Source organism: Dermochelys coriacea, chromosome 14 (genome assembly GCF_009764565.3).
Source record: "Dermochelys coriacea isolate rDerCor1 chromosome 14, rDerCor1.pri.v4, whole genome shotgun sequence".
NCBI lineage: Eukaryota > Metazoa > Chordata > Testudines > Dermochelyidae > Dermochelys > Dermochelys coriacea.
The window spans coordinates 2,561,231-2,574,797 of record NC_050081.1 but is presented as its reverse complement, the minus strand read 5'-3'; the positions used below and the strand labels follow the sequence as shown (position 1 = coordinate 2,574,797).

General features: G+C 41.1%; 1 protein-coding gene and 1 pseudogene across 7 annotated transcripts in view; both read right to left on the bottom strand.

Moving 5' to 3' along the window:
* Nucleotides 1-13,567, bottom strand: part of RPTOR (regulatory associated protein of MTOR complex 1) — a 323,167-nt gene that overhangs the window by 131,195 nt on the left and 178,405 nt on the right. For all 7 annotated transcript variants that reach the window (XM_043496352.1, XM_043496353.1, XM_038371215.2 and 4 more), the window contains 2 exons: nucleotides 9,389-9,489; nucleotides 7,950-8,094 (listed from right to left, as the gene is read on the bottom strand). In XM_043496352.1, the coding sequence (XP_043352287.1) occupies nucleotides 7,950-8,094; nucleotides 9,389-9,489 (246 nt within the window). The remainder of the gene's footprint in view (nucleotides 1-7,949; nucleotides 8,095-9,388; nucleotides 9,490-13,567) is intronic.
* LOC119843412 lies at nucleotides 7,798-7,901 on the bottom strand (annotated as a pseudogene).

The following is a 13,567-nucleotide window of genomic DNA, read 5'->3' as shown; positions in this document are numbered from 1 at the left end:
GGCATATGACAAAATGCAGCACAAGCGGTGTCTATGGCGAGGAGGGAGTGGGCCAATCACCCATAATTTCTGGGTGTGGAAGGATGCAGATTAGGTGGGGAGATCAGCATCCCAAGGAAGAGGAATGGAGGAAGGATTTGAACTACTCTGAAATACCTGGGGAAGCTAACCAGCACAATTCCCACAAAGTCTTAACTATGAAATCAAATGTAAGGGGGTAGAGACACACAATACCTGCCTGCCTCAGCATGGATGTGTGGGAATAGCCGAAAGGCCCCATCACAACACTCACATGGCAACCAACATAACAAGCAAAATAACTATTACTGAGGGCAGGGGAAATCAGAAAACCTTTAAGTCAGGTCTTTGAGGAACACAGATTGATGTGTTGTAGGACTAAGTGTCTGAGCTCATCATCCATTTACATAGTATAGCAGATCCTAGGGGTTTCAAACCACTATGGATGACAGCACAGCCAGTACGCACATTCATAAGCATTCACATTCTGATCTGCCAGGTGCAAAAATCTGTGAAAAGCTCACAGCAGAATGACAACCGGTGTACTCGGCAGTGCACATTTGCATTCTGTCATCCAATAGGTCTCTATCACCCAGCAATGTAAGTTCTGGTTCTTTCCTCCACCGCATTTTCTGGGTTAAATTTCCAATGCCGCAATGATCTGCTTTAATAAAAAAAAAACAAAAAAAAACAAACAGATGAAAGCCTTCAGAATACAGCTCTGTGTAAGGTCTAGGGAGACTTGACTATCTAGTGAGTTACAGCACGTGACAGCAAGTTAAGATCATGTTCCTTTCCCTCATGCCCTGCAGCTGACGTGCTGTGTGTCTAAGTCAGTCACTTCTGCTGAACCTCGGTACATTCCCTAGTTTACAGGTGGGTTGTAAGGCTTAAAGTCTGTGATGTGTTAAGAGAGTTGAGAATAAAAGGTGCTATACATGGGCACAGGATTTTTTTTTTAATAAAATCTTTAACTAGACATTAAACCTAGAGTTTCTCGAACTGTTATGTTGCTGGGCCTCCTCTGGCAAATAAGGAAGAGTCTCCCCTGACCTGAATTTTATTTTAAATACTACCTTTGTGGAAGAGTATTGAAAATATACATCAAGGAGCTGCCTGCTCATTTCTCCCTTCCTCGGCTGCCACCATCTGGGAGTCAGCAGAAGCAGAGGTGATGAATGTTTTCCTAAGGAAGCTCTGCTTTTGCTAAATACTAAGTAAAAATGAAAACAATAATAGCAGCTCTTATTTAGCACTTTTCATCCACAGATCTCAAAGCACTTTACAAAGAAGGTCAATATCATTATCCCCATTTTACAGATGGGGAAACTGAGGCACAGAAGATGTGAATTGCCCATGGTCATCCAGTAGGTCAGTGGAAGAGCCAGAAACTGAACGCAGATCTCCTGAGTGCCAGTCCAGTGCTCTATCCACTAGGCCACATTGCCTAACAGAAGGACTCCAGCAAGAAGCCAGAAGAAGCTCTGATACCCTGATAATGAGCATGATATAAGTATCTAGATAGATTTGTTTGTATATTTCTGCCCATATAAAAATCCTGCAAAACCTGTAACCACATATGCATTGTCCTTCTCAGGAGGTTTCCAGGCTCTGCCACACCTTTCAGGTGAGGCAACAATTAGACACAGTCATACAGATGAGTGCTCACTCATTGTTTGGTATGCTCATTGGTATGCTACATGTTCTATCCCTTTTGTGCATACAAACATCCTGTTTGCTTTTACACCACACTGACAAGCCAACTTCACTGTGCTGTGTACAATGACAAATCTTTTTCCTCAAAAGTTCCTCCAATTTAAAAGCACATAGGAGCAGCTTTGGCTATAGGTGCCAATGTGGATTTCTCATAATCCTTCCATATTTTTTCTATTAATTAAAGCAAATATGTGTTATCAGTAAACTTCTAATCACTGTCTACTTCTTCCTCCAAATGATTAATGAATGTATTTAACAATGATCCCAATATTGAACTATTAACTTCTCTCCAGTCCTAAGACAAGACATGTAATATGACTTCTGCCACCTCGACCCGTTTTCCCATGACATGACTTTTCATCCTACTCAAACTTTGTTTTCCACTGTAGTCTGATGGAGGGACTTTAATCAAAAGCTTTCTGAATATCCAAGTCACTCAAACCTATTCAATTACATTTACCAATTACTTTATTAATTTTTTGGAGATTACAGAGGCATCATTTTCTCTTACAGAAATTGTGTTAGCTTGACCCTATCAGGTTACACTTAGCCAAGTTTTGTACAATTCTAGCCTTAATTAGACAGGACTAAGAATTATAAGGAGGACTTTTGTATTCATTCAGCATTTTTTTTTTATTAGTCAGGAATGCATTTAAAAGGCTTTCCATAATGCGAGTCATTTGCATTTCCATTAATCATCTAAAAAGAAGCAGAGCGCCAGGAAATGAACTCTGTGACAAACCCCACCTCCTTTTACTTTCTATTGTGAAAGTTAAAAGAATTCTTCTGTTAGCCCCAACTATCCCAGTTCTCCCCACTACAATCACAGCTTTATGCCAGCAAAACAGAAGTGTCGTTGATGCTCCGTTGTTTCTTTATTTGGGCTGAAATGTTACTTAAATGAAGTGGAGCTTTTGTATCAGGCAATTATATCAGAATTATATTAATGAGGTATCATACACACGGGAAGCAATACATTTGGAGAGAGGTATTAAATTGCTACATGCGCTTCCATTTCTGATCCACTGATTTAATCAGGAAAGCACTGCACAGATTCAGGTGGTAACAGCCTTGTATGACAGTGGCTCTTGAAATCTCCATAAGGCATAGATTCATAGATACTAAGGTCAGAAGGGACCATTCTGATCATCTAGTCCGACCTCCTGTACAGCGCAGGCCACAGAATCTCACCCACCCACTCCTATGAAAAACCTCACCCATGTCTGAGCTATTGAAGTCCTTAAATCACGGTTCAAAGACTTCAAGGAGCAGAGAAGCCTCCCTCAAGTCAACCATGCCCCATGCTACAGAGGAAAGCGAAAAACCTCCAGGGCCTCTCCAATCTGCCCTGGAGGGAAATTCCTTCCCGACCCCAAATATGGCAATCAGCTAAACCCTGAGCATATGGGCAAGATTCACCAGCCAGATACCCAGGAAAGAATTTTCTGTAGTAACTCAGATCCCATCCATCTAATATCCCATCTCAGGGGATTAGTCCTATTTACCCTGAATATTTAAAGATCAATTACTTACCAAAATCCCATTATCCCATCATACCATCTCCTCCATAAACTTATCAAGTAGAATCTTAAAACCAGATAGATCTTTTGCCCCCACTGCTTCCCTTGGAAGGTTATTCCAAAACTTCACTCCTCTGATGGTTAAAAACCTTCGTCTGATTTCAAGTCTAAACTTCCTGGTGGCCAGTTTATACCCATTTGTTCTTGTGTCCACATTGGTGCTGAGCTGAAATAATTCCTCTCCCTCTCCTGTATTTATCCCTCTGATATATTTATAGAGAGCAATCCTATCTCCCCTCAACCTTCTTTTAGTTAGGCTAAACAAGCCAAGCTCCTTAAGTCTCCTTTCATAAGACAAGTTTTCCATTCCTCGGATCATCCTAGTAGCCCTTCTCTGAACCTGCTCCAGTTTGAATTCATCCTTTTTAAACATGGGAGACCAGAACTGCACACAGTATTCTAGGTGAGGTCTCACCAGTGCCTTGTATAACGGTACTAAAACCTCCTTATCCCTACTGGAAATGCCTCTCCTGATGCATCCCAAAACTGCATTAGCTTTTTTCACAGCCATATCACATTGGCAGCTCATAGTCATCCTATGATCAACCAATACTCCAAGGTCCTTCTCCTCTTCTGTTACTTCTAATTGATGCGTCCCCAACTTATAACTAAAATTCTTGTTATTAATCCCTAAATGCATAAACTTACACTTCCCACTATTAAATTTCATCCTATTACTATTACTCCAGTTTACAAGGTCATCCAGATCCTCCTGTATAATATCCCGATCCTTCTCTGAATTGGCAATACCTCCCAGCTTTGTATCATCTGCAAACTTTATTGGCACACTCCCACTTTTTGTGCCAAGGTCAGTAATAAAAAGATTAAATAAGATTGGTCCCAAAACTGATCCCTGAGGAACTCCACTGGTAACCTCCCTCCAACCTGACAGTTCTCCTTTCAGTAGGACCCATTGCAGTCTCCCCTTTAACCAATTCCTTATCCACCTTTTGATGTTCATATTGATCCCCATCTTCTCCAATTTAACTAATAATTCCCCATGTGGCACCATATCAAACACTTTACTGAAATCTCGGTAAATTAGATCCACTGCATTTCCTTTATCTAAAAAATCTGTTACCTTTTCAAAAAAGGAGATTAGGTTGGTTTGGCACGATCTACCTTTTGTAAAACCACGTTGTAGTTTGTCCCATTTACCATTGACTTCAATGTCCTTAACTAAGTTCTCCTTCAAAATTTTTTCCAGGACCTTGCATACTACAGATGTCAAACTAACTGGCCTGTAGTTACCTGGATCACTTTTTTTTCCTTTCTTAAAAATAGGAATTCTATTAGCAATTCTCCAATCATTCGGTACTACTCCTGAGTTTACAGATTCATTAAAAATTCTTGCTAATGGGTTTGCAATTTCAGGTGCCAATTCCTTTAATATTCTTGGATGAAGATTATCTGGGCCCCCCGATTTAGTCCCATTAAGCTGTTTCAGTTTTGCTTCTACCTCAGATATGGTAATATCTGCCTCCATAACCTCATTCCCATTTGTCATGCTACCATTATCCCAAGATCCTCTTTAGCCTTATTAAAGACTGAGGCAAAGTATTTTTTTAGATATTGGGCCATGCCTAGATTATCTTTAACCTCCACTCCATCCTCAGTGTTAAGCGGCCCTACTTCATCTTTCTTAGTTTTCTACTTATTTATATGGCTATAGAACCTTTTACTATTGGTTTTAATTCCCTTTGCAAGGTCCAACTCGACTCGACTTTTAGCCTGTCTCACTTTATCCCTACATGTTCTGACCTCAATTAGGTAGCTTTCCTTGCTGATCCCTCCCATCTTCCACTCCCTGTATGCTTTCTGCTTCTTCTTAATCACCTCTCTAAGATGCTTGCTCATCCAGCTTGGTCTACAACTCCTTCCTATGAATTTTTTCCCCTTTCTTGGGATACAGGCTTCCGATAGCTTCTGCAGCTTTGATTTAAAGTAATCCCAGGCCTCCTCTACCTTTAGATCCATAAGTTCTTCAGTCCAATCCACTTCCCCAACTAATTTCCTTAATTTTTGAAAGTCAGCCCTTTTGAAATCAAAAACCCTAGTTGCAGATTTATTTTTGTTAATCCTTCCATTTAGTTTGAACTGAATTAGCTCATGATCACTTGAGCCAAGATTGTCCCCTACAACCATTTCTTTATGAGGTCCTCGCTACTCAACAAAATTAAATCTAAAATGGCATCCTCTCTAGTCGGTTCAGCAACTACTTGATGAAGGAATCCATCAGCTATCGCATCTAGGAAAATCTGAGCCCTATTATTATTACTAGCACTGGTCCTCCAGTCTATATCTGGGAAGCTAAAGTCTCCCATGATCATGCAGTTTCCATTATTAAATGTCTTTATTAAAGACATTAAAAAGGGCTCTATCCATATCCAAATTAGATCCCAGAGGTCTATAGCACACCCCAAGCACTATGGTAGGAGAGGCTTTACTAGTTTTCTTCCCCAATGTAATTTTTGCCCAGACGGACTCTGTCTTATCCATTGCATCGCTTCTTATTTCTTTACATTCTACCTCATCGATATACAATGCTACTCCACCCCCTTTACCTTTGTTTCTGTCTTTCCTAAAGAGCACATACCCTTCAATACCTGTAGTCCAGTCATGACTACTATTCCACCATGTTTCTGTTACCCCTATAATATCTGGTTTCACTTCCTGCACCAGTAGCTCTAGTTCCTCCATTTTGTTACCTAGGCTCCTCGCACTGGTGTACAAACATCTTAATTTTTGCTGTTTGGCCTCGCTCATATTTTGTACCCTATTAGGCAAAGTCATTCTACAGCCAGTATAACCTATTAGACTAGTATCCACACCGTCCTCGCTCCTTATATACATTCTCCTACCCACAGCTGTATCATTTCTTACTTCGTCTTCTTCCCTCTCAATGCTAAAATCTGGCGTGGAGATTACCTGGACATCTTCCATCCATCTCTCCCTAATTCCTAGTTTAAAGCTCTCTTTATCAGTTGTGCCAGCCTCGATCCTAGAAGTCTATTTCCTTCCCTACTCAGATGAAGTCCATCCCGAGAGAACTGTCCTCTGTCTGTGAATGCCTCCCAGTGGCCATACATCCCAAAGCCCTCCTTATAGCACCACTGCCTAAGCCATCTATTGACAGTCATAATCTTGTCACACCTTTGTTGCCCTTCTCTAGGAACAGGAAGGATCCCGCTAAAGATCACCTGAGCCTCAATTTCCTTAAGCGTCTTCCCCAGCCTAGCATAGTCTCCCTTAATACTTTCCAGCGAGAATCTAGCCGTATCATTTGTTCCCACATGAAGGATAATTAGGGGATTCTTTCCCGCTCCCTTTAGGATCCTTTTCAACCTCAGGTCTACATCCTGTATCTTAGCACCTGGAAGACAGCACACCCTTCTATTCTCTGGATCAGCTCTAGTTACAGGCCTGTCTATTCTTCTCAATAAAGAGTCCCCGTTCACATAGACCTGCCTTTTCTTGGTGACGGTGCTATTCTCCAGTCTCTCCCCTGTTCCCCCTGGCTGCAAGTTCTTTCCATTCCTATTTTCCCTTATAATCATCTTCAACCCATCCTGTATCCTCCTGGGGCTCATATTTGATGTAGTCTCCCTTGACTCTTCCCCTTTTCCTATAGGGCTAGCCTCTCTTCTCTTCTTCCTTACCCTTCCACCTTCAAAAAGTACCTGCTGAGCCCCTTCTTCATTTTCCAACTCTGCAAACCTATTCCTAAGCTCTATTTCTCCTTCACTAGCCCGTCTTTTCCTCTGCCTGGTTCTTTTAGTCACATGTTTCCACTGACCACTTTCCTCAGCCAGTCTCCCCTCAAAATTCCCCAGCCCTGCTTCCATCCGTGAGTCTGAGCTTTTCCCTTCAGATACCTCATGTCTTTGCTCCATCATCTGCTCAAACCCCTTCCTAAACTCAACGAGACTTTCCACCTGCATCTCCAAACCTCGGATCTTTTCCTCCATCAGCTCTATCAGATGGCATTTCATGCAGAAAAAACTCTTACCGGTTCCCCCCTCCAGGATCATGTACATACCACAGCTTCCACATCCAGTCATCCTCAATGTGTCTTCCACTACAGGAGTCACTCCCACAGCTGCCTCTGTATCCGTCATTGCCTTCCCACCTAAATCCTGTTAATCTGGGAACCACCCCCCCAGCAAAAGCAAACCCCAAACAAGCACCACAATACAAACTCCCACTCAAACTCCCCTGTTTTGAGCTCTGTTTGCTAGCTCCTGTGCCGCTGCAGCTGTCTGGGCCGCTGCCTGACTGGCTGTCTACCTTTATAGGACCCCTAGTCAGAAGCCCCACCCCCTAGGCAGGGCTCAGCTGCTCTCCCAGCACAAAGCCCCACCCCCTAATCAGGCTCAGCTGCTCTCCCAGCACAAAGCCCGTACACACACACAAATACTAAAAATACAAAACCAAGTACAGCTACCTTCTCCTCCAACAGAACTCCCACTCAAACTCCCCTGTTTAGAGCTCTGTTTGCTAGGTCCTGTGTTGCTGCAGCTGTCTGGATATTAAACTGATAAGAACAGATACTACACTTGATCTTAGCCAAAAAGGCTGAGAAGGCATCTGTATAAAGCCTTTAAAGCAAGAGGTACCCTGCTAGCAGTGACTTACCACATTGCATGCATATATGTTGGAGGTAGACGTGGGCTGCTGACAGGGGTACAGTTGTAAGACCTCATAATCCTTTCTGCCAACAGGAAGTTACGAAATAAGCTAGCCACCAGCAGATCCTGCCTGAAGAGCTTCTGGAAGAGATCTGCAGAGAGATAATGTGTGACACACAGGTACCTTCATTGATCTGTAAGAAGCATTGTGTACCAGCAGATACACACATATACGCACAACAGAGCTGGTCAATGAATATTTTCCTCCAACAAAAAAAACAAACAAAAAACCCCCAGAAAAACAAAAGCCCAAGACCTGCAGACATAGTTTTGCTGTCACTTTACACCCAGAGAAGGATTAATGGGCACTGAGTTTGCCTGACAAGTGTGACAATAACATCTCTATTGAGAAGTCACACTTAGAGCTGGACAAAGTTTTTTGATTAGTTTCTTCATTGAAAAATGCAATAGACCAAAACTATTTGTGAATTTGAAATGAATTTGCCGAATAGTTTCAGCGAGAAAAAAAAAATTCAGGCTAGATTCGCAAAACAAAGGAATGGGAGGTGATAATGGGAAAACCCACCTTATAACTTTTGACCCAGTGGCTAAAGGATTCACCTGGGATGTGGAAGACCAAGGTTTGAATTCCTGCTCTGGGGCAAGGATATGAACTCAGGCCTTTTCCCAATTAAGTGCACTAGCCACCACCAGGTCTCTCTCAATCTTGCTTGTTGAAGCTATTCCACTTCGTATAAATATTCACTGGAGCAGGGATTTGAACCCAGGTCTCCCCGTCCCAGGACCGTGCCCTAACCACGAGGCTACAGAGTCAATCTCATTCTCTCTCTTTGGCCCAATGACTATTTAAGTATTTTATACAAAGCACAATAGTTTCAATAGGAGAGAGACAGAGACACCCACCTCAGAATATCCAATACCTTGGTGGTTAGGGCGCTTGCCTGGGAGATGAGAGAGCTAAGTTAAAGTGAATCTAGCCCTTTACAAATGCCCAGAAACAAAACATTTCAGGTTGAACTATACATTTTCTTTGACCCAAAACTGTATTTTTTGATTCGCCAGGTTTTTGGGGTTTTTTTTGGCATTTTCTAATTCAGTTTGACCGGGACTGAATTTATTCTCTGATTTTTCAGAATGGCCAGCAATTGAAAAAATCAATTATTCACCCAGCTCTACATCTACTCTCCCTTCTCTCCACTTAGAAAATGAATACTTTCTGCCTTTCTGTTGTTTTTCCCTTTCCTGGGCCTGGACTCTTTCTTCTGGTGTCTCACCTCAGCTCATGTTTTCTCCACCTCTTTTGTTATCAGACTCTCTCTTCTTCCTTGTTTTATTAACCCTTTTATCTAACTTCCTTACCCCTCTACTCTGAGCAGGCAGAGTTCCTGGTGAAAACATGGACTGTTAACTGCCAGACAGTCCTACCTCGTGGCAGCACATTCCATGCAATGGTGTCTGTGATTGCTGTAAAGATCCAATTCAGTTCTCCCAGAGGAGTTCTCCTGTCATTCAGTCTGCCAGGAATTCTACAAAAGAGACATTTTTATTAAGTATGTTACTATTTAAATAAATAAATATATATATGCATGCAGTTAGGCCATTCCCAAGGCCACAGGTGTCACTGTACTGTTGCTTTAATTTTATTAAGAGAAGTTGTTTTGTTCCTCCACATGCAACCTCCTCGATTTCCTTGTTTCAGTAGGAACTTCTTCCACATATCAGTTTACTTCATATTTTGTTTCCTTCTCAAGTTTGCTACTTTTTGCCTTTCCATCACCTGAACTATACAAATTAATGGAGGACTTAAATGACTGAGATTCTGAACTCCTTTAACAATAGCTATGCCTTCTACAGCATTAAGGGAATTTGCTAACAAACCTGCCATGTCACTGAATATTGGGGGGGAGGATGACAATTGGAGAGGTATTGGAAATTGGAGGTAAGCAAAATGCAGTACTGATCTTCAAAGAAAGGAAAGAAAAGTTACCCAAATATTACCATCCTGTAAATCTAAATCCTTTTCCTAGCAAAATGGTGGAACAAATATGAAGAAGATAAATGGAATCATAAGCCAAATGGGCTTATCAAGAATGAATATTACAGGACAAATTTCATTCTATCAAAAAAAGCAGTAATAGCTGAATTATCTCAAGAATTGAGATTTTGGATGGAGAACCACAATCAAGAGATAATAAACAATGAGATGAGGTGAGACACATGTATCTCAAGGGGCACTGCAGGGAGAGGTGCTGTTAGGAACTCCAGAAAGTTTGGTCTTCAGATCAGAACTGCTGTCTGGCTCCATTTTATTCACCACCCAATATTTCTGTTGAAGTATTTAATAAAAAATATGATTAATAATAAAAATTTTGAGCTCATGCTCCAAATAGCGTCTGAATAAGAACTGCTCAGCGTCCACTGGCACAGAATGATGTTCAATCAGAAAACACAACTTTCCACGGAGTGACAATCATAATAAAGGTTTCAGAGTGGTAGCCGTATTAGTCTGTATCAGTAAAAACAACAAGGAGTCCTTGTGGCACCTTAGAGACTAACACATTTATTTGGGCATAAGCTTTTGTGCACTAAAACCCACTTCATCGGAAGGTTTTAGCCCATGAAAGCTTATGCCCAAATGAATCACAATAAAGAGCACGCTGCGTTGGAAAATGTGGCCCTACTATTAAAGGTTTATGACAGTAACAGACTTACTTCAAAACTCCCTGCTGTTGTAAATGAACTAGAAAGATATTGTCTATCCATGAAGTAGTAAGACCTAGTGAAATTCTCCTCATTATTCAAGACACAACAATTTAAGCACATTGGAGTATGTGTGTGCCTCCTACTTAGGTCATTAAAGTTAATTTATGAGGGGCACATTTTGCTGTTTCTTATTAGTATACCAAATTTTTCCTCCCACTAAGTTCTTTGAAAATTTGTCTCAAGTGAATATGATGCACATCTGCCTAAATATTTCTTACGTATCCATCGCTATAGCCTTCAGGTGCCTCCATAATAACTATTTGAAAAATACGTCAGGTGAATATTTAAACTTACTAGGTGGCTTCTTATTCCAACAAAAGGTGTTTCTCTAAGCCAAAGCCTTTCTGATGAACAGGTCAGCATTCCTGGAAAGCAGTAATGGTACCCACTGGACCATCAAGATCTGCACTACCGGGTAAGATTTTAATACAAGTATCGCACAAGGACTTGATTGTGAAAGAGACATTCTCTTCATCACTATCAGAGTTACAGAGCAGAAAGAGATGTTCAAATAGTTTTCATCTGAAAAACTTCTTCCCTTCAAGATTTTCAGACGCACTGCAAAAGTCACCTTGAGAAGCTCCTTCTAGCCAATAAACCATCATCAAACTGCTGCTGAAAGCATGTCTTTTGGAGCCCTAGAGTAATGCAGAAAACCACACCACAAGCTGAGGCAATGACTTTTACCGCCACTTTGGCTGCATTTGAGCTCTGCTGTCTTTCAGGAATCATTCTCCTGTTCCACTTAAGACAAATCCAGACATTTAGGGTACAGATTTTCTCAAAGTGCAATGCACAACCACCTGAATCTTCCTAGCTGTAACTACTTGCTTTCAAACTAAAATATTCAGTACAAAAATCTTCTGTCCATGCTGTTTAATATTCTCTGAAGAGAGCAAAGTCCCTTTCTCTAAAGGGTCAGGGGCATTGCTAATATAATATGGAGGGAGATGATCAAACAGCAACTATTACCACTGCAGCTGCAAGCTGTTCTCTGGCTTGTGTGGGTTGGTGGCATCAGTCCACTTGGTTAACATTCACATCCTCCGGTTCTCCAGCTTTGGGATATGAAGTTCAGTCCCACCTCCATGAACAGGAAGATCTTGTCAGCAATACACACAGGGAGTCTACATCATGGTGTCACGTTAAAAGTGCTGAGGAACCAAATTTTCTATTATATTTTATTTTTGAAAGGAAAAAAAAACACTGAACTCCTCCTAGCATGGTAGCCTTCCAAACAGTGATCTATTGCCGACACTTCTCCTGTCTTGGGAGACTCACAGATACTACAATACGAGGGATTCTCAAAGTTCAGCGTTTGAGGTGTAAGAAATCAATTCAAATCACTGCAAATACTGAAATATGTACACACTGACTGTCTCTCAAGCAAGTAAATCTTAGCGCAGGGTAAGTTTAGTAATTGACAAAGCAGCCCATGATTCCAAAATTAGTTTGCAGGAGATTGCAGCACAGGGAATGTGTATTCTACAAATGCAATGCTGAATTCAGTGTACATTCTTTTTAAAATCTGTTCCCCCAGAGGTAGAGTTTAGCGGTATGGAACCAAAATATAGCTACAATAGGGCCGAGACCAAATTTTAAACTTTGCATTTGCTACAGTGGAGCCCTTGGTTCTAGCTATACTTAATATTCCTTCCCTCCTCAGTGAGTTGACAGGACACGGCTTCCAAAAACACCTTTTTATCTAGATGGGGACCAGCAGCAAATAGGAGCTTCAAGAAAACTAAAATGATTTCTTTACCCTTTACTTCAACCCAAGCCACTGGCACCAATGTCCCGGTTTCCTAAGTTTAGGAACAAGTAGCTCTGCTGCTGAAATTTGCAGATGACCACAAAGATTGGTGGAGTGGTAAACAATAATGAGGATAGGGCAGTCATTCAGAACAAACCTGGATTGTGTGGTAAGCTGGGACCATTAAAAAAAATGTGTTGCCGAATGCAAAATCATACACCTAGGAAGAAAGAATGCAGGCCATGCCTACAGAATGGGTCATATCCTGGAAATCACTAACTCTGAACAAGATTAAGAGCTCAAGGTGAACAAACAACTGATGCGGTGGCAAAGAGGACTAATGTGATTCTTGGATATATAAAGACAGGTTTCAGAGTAACAGCCGTGTTAGTCTGTATTCACAAAAAGAAAAGGAGTACTCGTGGCACCTTAGAAACTAACAAATTTATTTGAGCATAAGCTTTCGTGAGCTACAGCTCACTTCATCGGATGCATTTGGTGGAAAAATGCACCAAATGCATCCGATGAAGTGAGCTGTAGCTCACGAAAGCTTATGCTCAAATAAATTTGTTAGTCTCTAAGGTGCCACAAGTACTCCTTTTCTTTTTGGATATATAAAGAGGGGAGTAGTGAAGAGTAGGGAGGTCATTTTGCCTCTGTCTATGGCATTGGAGAGACCAGTACTGGAATACTGTGTCCAGTTCTGCTGTGAAGATTTTAAAAAGGATGTTGAAAAATTGGAAAGGATGCACAGAAAAAAAAAATCACAATTTAAGTGATTAAAGGGCTGGAAAAAATATCTCACAGTGAGAGTCTTAAAGAGCTCAAGCCATTTAGTTTATCCAAAAAAAGAAAAAGTATCTTGAATGCTGTGTACAAGTACCTTCAAAAGGAGAAAATACCGGGTACTGAACAGCTCTTTAATCTAACTCAGAAAGGGACAAGAATCAATGGTTGAAAGTTAAAGCCAGAGAAATTCAAATCAGTAATACATTTTTTTAAACTCTGAGGATGATTAACTACCAGGGAAGTAGTGAATTTTCGATTTCTTCATGTCTTCAAATCAAGACAGGATACTGATTGAGATG